General features: G+C 29.7%; 2 protein-coding genes across 2 annotated transcripts in view; both read left to right on the forward strand.

Annotated features, from left to right (window-relative positions):
* Window positions 1–527: 527 nt before the first annotated feature.
* On the forward strand, window positions 528–2,699 carry HELRODRAFT_158766 (hypothetical protein; the record flags this gene model as incomplete). Its single annotated transcript, XM_009010756.1, has 6 exons — window positions 528–634; window positions 849–954; window positions 1,020–1,248; window positions 1,319–1,495; window positions 2,288–2,391; window positions 2,628–2,699. The coding sequence occupies 6 exons, from the start codon at window positions 528–530 to the stop codon at window positions 2,697–2,699; spliced, it is 795 nt and encodes a 264-aa protein (XP_009009004.1).
* Window positions 2,700–9,730: 7,031 nt separating this feature from the next.
* HELRODRAFT_158767 (hypothetical protein) overlaps window positions 9,731–10,701 on the forward strand; it is a gene marked incomplete at both ends in the record, with an annotated part of 3,087 nt that continues 2,116 nt past the window's right edge. The window contains one exon of the mRNA XM_009010757.1: window positions 9,731–10,676. Within this exon, the coding sequence (XP_009009005.1) occupies window positions 9,731–10,676 (946 nt within the window). The remainder of the gene's footprint in view (window positions 10,677–10,701) is intronic.

Consider the following 10,701-nt stretch of genomic DNA (forward strand, 5'->3'; position numbering starts at 1 on the left):
TTTTAAAAAATCTTATATAATGACGTAAAAATATGTTAGACATACTGAAATTTTTTTTTTATGGCTGTTGGGGATGCATCTCTATGTCCCCTTGTTTCCGCCACTGTATATATTTATATTCAGTCGTAAACCTACTTCAACTTTGCATTGTTTTCTGAGAAATGGAGTGGTTATCAATTTTACTAAATTTTTCTAATCTGAGTTTGTGGTGATAAGATAAAAATATCTTAAGATATTCTGAACTAAAATTTCTGTTTAAATAATAGCGTTGTGGTTTTTACGAGTCAGAATTATTTATATAATTTGAAAAATCACAACACTTTCAAAGACACTTAGCGATGTTTTCAGTTGCGCTGCTCTTTCTTCTTTGTGCCTCATCAGCAGGGTAGTTCAATTTTAAAAAAATATTTCGTCAACTATTTCACCGCTTATAAATAATATTCTGTTTTTTAAAATGCATTTGAAGAGGCAAATCAGTGTGTTGTAGTTTCACTGGTTGTTTTAATGATGATCCACCTTTTGATAAAATGCCATTGCCGGAATGTGTGGAATCGATGGAGTTTATGCCCACCCACAGTTTGTACACTAGAAGAAACCTATATGAACCTGAACAGATAGATCATGTGAACATATCGTTAGTTAATAAAACTGCACTGCTTGTTTTATTTTTTATAATATTTTCCTTACTGATTTCATTGAATGAATGAATAAATTGATAGTATAGCAGGTAAGCGGATATACAAAAATGTATTATGAACATTAAGATTCAGGGTGTATTTGACAACGTAATACTGTTCGGTGGTTTTCACATGTCATGTTTATAAATATATAAAAATGAAAAATGACAGGGATTTATTTGATCCTGCCAAAAATACGGTTCTAGTGTCGCACGGTTGGATCCAAGATAGCGAGGCCCGATGGATTCCAAAGTTTAAGAACGCTTTGCTAAAAAAAGTTATCCTTTTTCATTAAAAATGTTTTGAATTGTAATGTGATTTTAGTTTTAACAAAATTTCTAGTTGGATATTAACGTGATTCTTCTGGATTGGAAATACGGTGCTAACGATGCAGTTTACCCACAATCGGCTTCGAACACGCGATCTGTCGGTGCATATTCAGCTGTAGTACTTGGTAATATAGTTAAAACCCTTAACTATTCGGCGAGTAAAATTTGGTGTGTTGGTCATAGCTTAGGATCGCATATATGTGGCCATCTGGGAATGAAAATGAAGATTAGAAGAGTTACAGGTTCAATTAGTGTTTAAACATTGTTCACAATATTTTCGACCTAAAAAATATTTGAAACATAATGTCTCAGGATTAGATCCGGCAGGTCCGTGGTTTGAAGGTTCAGCTAACGTAACGGTCGGACTTAATCCCTCTTCAGCTGATTTTGTAGATGTGGTTCATACAGATAATGTGTATGGGTTGCAGAAGCCCTTAGGACATGTAGACTTTTATCCGAACGGAGGAAAACAGCAAACGGGATGTTTAAGTGAGCGATCTAATGGCTTTTTAACCTATTGATAAATATATAATTGTTAAGCTTATGGTTTTGTATACATAGAATCTGAGAGGTTTGATGTTTGCGTTTGGAGAATGTGTGTTTCTTGTTGGCGAGAGTGTAGATGAGAGGTTTAACATTGATAAATCGGGTTGAGCCGGGGAATTATTTATATAAATAAAATAAAAATTTTATGAAATATTACTGAAACTATTTCTAAAACGTTATTAGTCAATTCTAGACGAAAAAAAGAATATGTGTGAAATTTCACATGGTATGAATTAATGTAAAATGTAAGTATATTCTTTGAAAACCTAAAAAACTAAATAAATAGAGCTTCCACGAAAATAATTGATATTTTAATGAAGCAATATAGATAGAGCTATGAGCATTTAAGTTGGCAGAAATAGTTGAAATGATCTGAGCATATGAATGAAATTGGGAATTTCGCGAAAGAATTTTACCTCAGATGTCTAGGGATTGACAGAAGCATGTGATCAAGCTTTACTTGGAGGAATATTTGTCAAAAATATAAGAAAACTGATTTCACGACCATGAGTGAATATCGATAAAAAAATCTTTATTTATCAATTTAAATTTGATTCAAATATTTTAGAATAAAGAATATCTACTGCCTATTATGAAAAATTAATAATTAGTTGAACTTTTATTTTTTTTATTCAAGAATAATTATATTTAATCGTAAAACCTGACCAAATCAGTTTTTTTGCTGATGAGAATTTCTCGTAGCCTTTAAATTTTTAATTGCTGATAACTTTACAGCAAATGCTTGCAGTCACTACATCGCAACGACTTTCATGATTGAATCCGTTGAGACCAATTGTTTTAATGCCTATAAAAACTGTTCTGATGTAAAAGACCTTCCTGTTAGTTATTTGTTAAACATATTATTAGATAAAAGTTAATTCAGCTCTCTATATTTTACATATTTAAATTTTGTGTGTAGGCATCCTGCAGTAACTGCAATGGCGGCCTTTCGTGTGCATACATGGGTTTTGCGGCAGATCAGTCTCTGATCAAAAATGGTGGTTAATTTAATTGTTTTATTGTTTCATTATTTTAAATTTATCTTAATTGATTGTTAATTTTACATTTTTTTTAGGTAAATTTTATTTGGAGACCAATGAACATCGGCCATTTTGTCAGAATTAATAAGGAAGCGTATATGTACTGACAACAAATCGTTTTTAGTTAATTAATAAACTATGACAATCTTCATTTTCAGTAAATAAGAAAAAACTTAATAAAAATGTAAGTAATATACACACATTCACACATAAAGTAAACACTATTGTTTTTTTCTCACCTTGATTGAGATTTGTCGTCGTCATACCAATCATATTCGGAATTATGGTGCCCAAACTCACCAATATTACATTTGAGCAAATATATTAGATGGCTATGATCCATTATCGATTCTGATTTACTAGAGCAGTTGTTTTTCATCACAAGAGATGACGTTCTTTAGTTGGAGTAGTATATTCGTAGTTTAACAGTTGTTTTCGTTTATTGCTTGGACGTTATTTTTTATGATTCTTTTCATGATTTGTGCGTCCTGTTCGAAAGCGGTTGACATGGGATTCTTATAATATATCACTATGTTATTTGTATTATTATTGTTGGTTGCATTGTTGTTGTTGCTGATATTTTTGTTCTTTGCGTTCTATTATTTTCTGGATCATAAAATTTTTATATCCAATATTAATGAGTAATTAGTGATTCAATCTAGTTCTTTTTTCTGCTTCCTATATCAGAAGAGTGCGTATATGCTCTGCTTTTTGATTGTAAACTTTAATTTTGATGAAGAAGTTGTAGAAGTTTTTCTATTTGGTCGTCTTCATCATATGTAACGAATATATCATCAACATATGGTCAGTATATATTAGGCTTTAACTCTGGTTTTTCTTTAAATAACATTTCTTTGATATGTCCAACGAACTAACTTGCGAAGAGTATTCTTAATGGAGAGCCCATTGCTACTCCGTCTTTTAGTTGATATAATGCGTTACCGCTGGGCCAATAAAAGGCGCTTCAGCTGTACATATTCGTAGCAGGGCTTCTGATTCATGTTTTGGAATTGGTAGTGGTGAATAACTGGAATTATATATCCTATCTATTATTATGTTAATTGTGTCTCCTACAGGAAAATTTGTGAAAAAGGACTCCACATCCAAAGATGCTATTTTAGTGTTACTATCGAAAAATGGTTTTGCTGTAGATAATAGGTCTATGAATTATTTACTTGATTTTAAATTATAGCTTTTAGGGGTTTAGGGTACAACTAATTTGTTAGGCATTTTTGTAAAGGGGTATGTGATTGTAAGTCTTTGGCTTATTTGTGGCCGTAGAGGGTTGGCTTTAAGCGTTTTGACAGTACAGTAAGCATATCCTGGTTCATATTCACCCGTGTGTATGGGAATTTGTTTTCTGTTTTTTTTTTATATTATTATTTCTTATAATGATGTCATTTAATTTTGTTTTGAGCTTAGCAGTTGGACTTATCGAAAAAATGTAGCAATGGGCTCTCCATTGGGAGTACTTTTCGCAAACTTCTACTTTGGACATATCGAAGAAACGTTATTTAAGGAAGAATCAGAGTTAAAGCCTAATACATACTGCCATTATTGTTTCTTTTTCGTTACTTGTGAAGAAGACGACCAAATAAAAGAACTTTTACAACGACTAAATTCATCAAAATTAGAGTTTACAATCAATAAAACAACTGACAATAAACTGCCATTCCTTAACATACTAATACAAAATACTCAAAATAAATTTAAAACTTGTCACTAAAGCAACAAAGCTTATGGATTTTCGTTGTATAGAAGTTCGTAAGTGAGCAAGTGATTCAAATAGTTTCATATCTGGGTAGTCTCATATATTTGAAGTTAGATAGGTTAAGATCATCATATACACAATTATTGAGAAATATCACGGCATTTTCAGTTTAGATTCGCTAATTTTAAGATTCTCTATTTTACGTTATGTATATGTAATTTAATGATATTGTATTTTTGATGTCGTCGTCCAATTTATTTATTTATATCTGTATCTGAATTTTGTTTCAGATCTGCTCTTAGTACTGAAGCTTCTTTACTCAAATTACATAATGACACCTTTTTCTCTAGTGACAATAGTAATCATACTCTTCCTCTTGCTTTTGACTTTTTCTACTTTTGATACTGTTGATCATACTGTTCTCTTGGGACTGCTAGATCATTCTTTTAATATTACTGATTCTTGTATATTTTGTCTTTAATAAATCTAAACCCTCTGTTACTATTCCTCCTATTATCTTACCTGATTCAAAAACTCTTGATGTTTCTCACAAATTTCGTAGTCTTGGTTTTATCTTTGATTTTAGTATGTCTCTTTCTTTTCTGATTGATTGCGTTGCTAGAAGTTATTTTTTGTTGTTCTTGATAATTTTATTTCTAATTTTTCTATTCTTACTTTTGGAATACCTCAGGGTTCTATCATTGGTTTTTTTCTATTTATACTCTATACTTATGAACTACCTTGTATTATTAATATTATTTTTACTAGTCAACTATATGCTGATAATTCTTATATTTATATTTATTTTCTTCCATCTTATCTTAATAGTGTTTTTCATAATCTATCTCTTTTTTCAATTATTGCTTGGTCTGACTCTATGTGTCTTAAACTTAATCCTTAAGTTTGAATTAAGTTTTTTAATAAATCGAAACGATCTATTACTATTCCTCCTATTATCTTACCTGATTCTAAAATTCTTGATGTTTTTCACAAATTTTGTAGTCTTGGCTTTATCTTTGATTCTAGTATATCTCTTTCTTTCCAGATTTATAGCTTTGCTAGAAGTTCTTACTTTCATCTACGTAGAATAAAAAACTTTTGCTTTTCTTGGCGATCCTACTCTTCTCTTTCTTGTAACTTCGATAGTCTTATCTAGGATTGACTATTGTAACTCGCTCTATTATGGTCTTTCTGATTCTATATTCTATCCTTTAATCAAAGCTTTTAACTTTGCTGCTCGTCTAGTTGCTCGTGCCCCTTTCTTTTCTCATATATCTCTATATCATGTTCTTCTGCACTGGCTTCCTATAAAATATAGAACATTTTTTTAAAATTTGTACATTAATGTATAAGCCTCAAACTAAAGTACTTCTTAAGTACCCTACTTATAAGATATATTAAATGAACCTAAACGCGCCGGTTTACGATCGTCATCTTGTTCTAACTTCTTCTTAACTCCTGTTAAACACTCTTTTACTATATCTGCATTTGCTTTTTTTGGCCCTTTTCTCTGGAGCTTTTTACCTCCTTCTCTGACTACTTTTCAATCATACTTACGAAATTCAAAACGGATCTTAAGACACATTCTTGAGGAGCGCAACAGAACATAGCGCTTTACAAACTAATTGATTGATTGATTGATATATAAAGTTCAAAGTTCCGGGCTACTTTTTTTTAAAATTTCAAATAAAAAGTAATAAAAACTATATTGATATATATATTAGAGATTAGAGTTAACGTCACTTTCATCAGTGACGACGCATTTAGCCCATGTCCTTCATAGAAATTATGGGTTTAGATTATCATAAATACAATTATTGTATTGTAATAATGATGAAAGTGACGTTAACTCTAATAATAATTGTATTTATGATAATCTAAACCCAATATATATATATATTTAATTTTTTTATTTCCTCAAAGACACAAAAAGTAAACAGAAAGATACTTGTAATAGTGCCTTAACTAAAAATTGTCAAAAATATTTCGATGAGAAAACTAAAATGGCCAAACTTTTGCAAAATATACAGACACATTGCGTAGTTACACACACATATATATATAAATTATATGAATATATATAAAACATTATTCTAAGTTATGATAGTAGATGACAATTTATAAAAAAATATATATACATAACGTAAAAGTCAGAATAACGAAAAATATATACGTACATACATACACACTTATTTAACCACATATATACATACATGCAGACATATATATTGTTTATTGTTTGTTTTCTTCAAGGATACAAAATAAACAGAAAAAAAACTCGTAATAATTTATTGACTAAAAATGTTCTACAAAGATTCAATGAGAAAACAACAATGATCAAACTTTTGCAGAAGTATTCAAAACATTTTCTCTCACATATAAACACCATATGCACAGTTACAAAAATCGAAAAAACGAACTACAAACATGTTAACGCCAAACATTCGGTAGAATTTATAGAATATTGTAAAAATTATGGTCTATTACCAACAGTTGCAAAAATATAAACAACATTAAATAGTCAGAGTAACGAAAAATGCCAGTAAGGATAGTCCGTAAGCAAAAGGATTTATGGAGGTTTATAAGTACAAGCAAAAATTTTGAGATTTTTTTTAAATGCCAGATTATCGATGTTTTTAATGTTGAAGGGAATCACACTGTTCCATAATTTAGGGCAGTATGAGATATACAATTGTTGCCCAAATTTAATCTCGATGTTTTTATATAGAAAGTATCATTTTGCCTTGTAATAATTGATTTATATGGATTTGAATAATGGAAGAATTCTGAATAATATGGAGGTAAAAAATTTCTTAAGAATTTAAAAGTAAATAATATTTGAAAATAGAAATTAATTCGATAAATTGATAGAATTTTAGTCTTAGCAAGAAGTTCTTTGGTATGATCGGTTTGTTTTAAATTAAATGTAATCCTTATAAAGCGTTTTTGACAAACAAATAAGAGCTTTAGTAAATATTCAGGACCATTTCCCCAAATTATATTACAATAAATTAGCTGAAGAAAAATAAAACTATAGTATAGATTAATTTTGCTAACGAGATTAAATTTATGTTTCAATTTATTTGAAATACATTAAAAAACTGTGAATTTTTTTCTAATTTCCATAATATGTAACGACTATGACAGATTACTTTTGATATATACACCTAAAAATTTAATTGTGCTACATTTTCTAAGAATATTATTATTTAACTTAAGAGAAAAGTCTTGAATATCATTGGTAAATATTGTAGGACGAAAAATTGTATAGCATGATTTATCAGTGTTGATGATTAGCTTGTTGGCCAAAAACCAAGCCTCAATTGTCTTGAGATCGATATTAATTAGCGACAAATCATCAATTAGTGATTTCGAACTGTAGAAAATATAAGTGTCGTTAGCGAACATAATACATTTAAATAGTGTAGTCAGATTAGGGAAATCGTTGATGAAAATTGTGAAAAAATAGGACCCAAAATTGAACCCTGTGGAACCCCATATTTAACATGCAAAATATTAGAACTTTTGCAATTCATCGGCACAAATTGTTTTCTGTTAGACAGGTAACTAGTGAGCCAAGAAAGGATTTTACCACAAAATCCTTAGAGTTCGAGTTTGTGTAAAAGTAAATTGTGATCAATAATATCAAAAGCTTTCGTGAAGTCTATAAAGATCCTAAGTGTAGGATGTTTATTATTTAAGTTTTTAATAATTCTATGATATAGTTCTAAAATAGCTAACTCCGTTGAGTGTTTTGATCTAAATCCATATTGGTTATTAGACAATAATTTATATTTATCTATAAATGATTTCATTTTGTTGGCAACTAATTTTTCAAGTACCTTTGACAAAGGGGAAAGCAAAGAAATAGGTCTATAGTTACCAGGATCCTCTCTGTTGCCTTTCTTAAAAATAGGTAAAACTTTCGCCATTTTGAACGCATCTGGAAATTTCCCGCTCTGCAAGGATAAGTTACAGATGTGCAGTTTTTTGCGTTAGGGTATACAATAGAATGTTTATAAAGTTTAGATTTAATCTTCGAAAGCCTTATTACATCATTTGTAACCCAAGATTTTTTGCATTTAGATGTGTTAATTTATTTCAAGGGAGCGTGCTTGTCTAGAATGTCAAAAAAGATTCTGATAAATTGTTCATAACTAGAATCCACCTCGGTTTCATCAACAACAGGCTGCCAAGATACCGATCTAAGATCACTTTTGATTTTTTCCACTGTTGAATTGGAAAAATTTCTTTGTAAAGAAAATTTTTTAGCTTTACCTGTCTCTCAGAAGGTAAAAACTTATGAGATTGAAAAAATTGGATAATGATCAGACAGATCGTGGATAATTACTCCAGAAGAATGAGTAGAGACAATATTCGTAGAAGAGAAAATGAATGAGAGCTAACTCTGGTAGGCCGATTGATGAGTGGACCAAAATTATATAGAAGAGTTGTTCAAAGTCCAACTTGTTTTTATTATCAAGATCCAAATTAATATTAAAATTGCCAATTATATATGTTGGCATGTTTGAGTCAGTTAAAATTTGTTCAAAATCGATCATAAATTTGGAAATATCATTATTTGGCGTCGAAATAAAACTATAACTCTGATAGATTTAAATTGAGTTAACTCAGACTGCATAACTGGATCAATTAATGTCGCCGATATTGATTCTATATATTGATTATTAATATCATCCTTATTTAATTTGTAATTAATAGTATCTTTAATAAACAATTCTACACCCCCGCCCCATTTAGAGTCTCTCACATGACCCTCAAAATTATAACCATCCAACCGGGCGAGAGGTTTTGTCTGTGAAGTAAGCCAGGTTTCAGAAATGACGACTATAGAGAAATTGAAATTGAAAGAAGATAGTATTATACTTAAATCTTCAATTTTTTTCAGCAAACTCCTGAAGTTTATATGCAAGATTGAGAAATTATTGCTAGTTAAATTATCTGTACTAAAAGGATTATTTATTGGTTCAGTAGTGTAGTAATAATTACATTCATTATTGACAAAAGAATAATGAAAATTATTAAAGTTAACCCATGGAATTATATAATTCAATGAGTTAACCATGGATAAAATGTTATAATAAAAGGAGCTATGAAATTATTGACTTGATACAAAAGCTAGTAGAGTAGAACTATTATATATATATATATATATATATATATATATTTCTATTAGGAATAGCAAGCGATTAGAACTATAAATTAAAAATTATCAACAACAAAATTCGTGCAATTAAAAAACTTGAAACAGCGTATAAATAAATATATATATATATATATATATATATATATATATATATATATATATATATATAATATATGCCTCAATCAATCAATTAGCTTATAAAGCGCTATTTCCGCGATGTTCAACAGCCCTCCTCAATGAATTTTGAATATATATATACTATGGCGTCGTCGAAATCGGTTAAAGTTTGCGAATTGTTATATTTTATTAATAATAATTCGGAATTGATTAACGAAGATACGTTTATTTACAATACAAGTGAATTTTACAATAGTGAGGATATAAATGTTGCTATTAAATTGTTAAAAACTGAATTGGAACTGTTAAAATTAGATAAAACTGAAAAATTTCCATCACGTGGCAGTGGCGGTAATAAACGTGAAAAGTTAGTTGAATGTCTAAATTTGTTTAAATATTTTAAAGCGAACAATTTGTTGGATAAATTGCCTGATTTTTGTAGTATTAATATGGATAAAATTCCTAACATGGAAAAATGGTTGAAACTAAATTTTGAATATATAAAAAATGAAATAAAACAACTGTTATCTAGTCAGCAAACTCAGATTAATAAAATGTTACTGTCGTTTTATCTTGATATTGAAAATTTGAAAACTAAGTTCAATAATCTTGAAAATGTTGATAAAGTAAATAACAGCAATAACCGGGAGCTATTACCGGCATATCGTCAACAATCTAACGACAATTTAAAGGATATAAATGACACAAGTGTTTTTAGTAATAGTGTAGAAACGATTTCTACACCATGGACAAATGTTGGTGTGCTAGCTGCTGCAAAAACAAGCTGTGATTTACAATCTGACGACAACGCCACTGACGACCGATTTACACTAGTTCAGAAAATTAAGAAAAGGTCTAAATCAAGAGCATTACCGACACCTGCAAAACCTGTCCAACTTGCTGTAAAAAACGACAAGGACTCACTAGCAAAACCTACCAAGTCTGAAGCTTTTGTAACAACAAACCAACTCAATATAGCAAAACCTACTAAGATTGTGGGATCAATGACAACCAATCCACTCTTCACGGCATCTAAATCTATCATTAGAAAAAAAATCTTCTACATTGGTAATGTGAACTTGCCTGATAGTAGCGTTATAATTAAACATTGTGA

Source organism: Helobdella robusta (assembly GCF_000326865.2).
Source record: "Helobdella robusta unplaced genomic scaffold HELROscaffold_1, whole genome shotgun sequence".
Lineage (NCBI taxonomy): Eukaryota > Metazoa > Annelida > Clitellata > Rhynchobdellida > Glossiphoniidae > Helobdella > Helobdella robusta.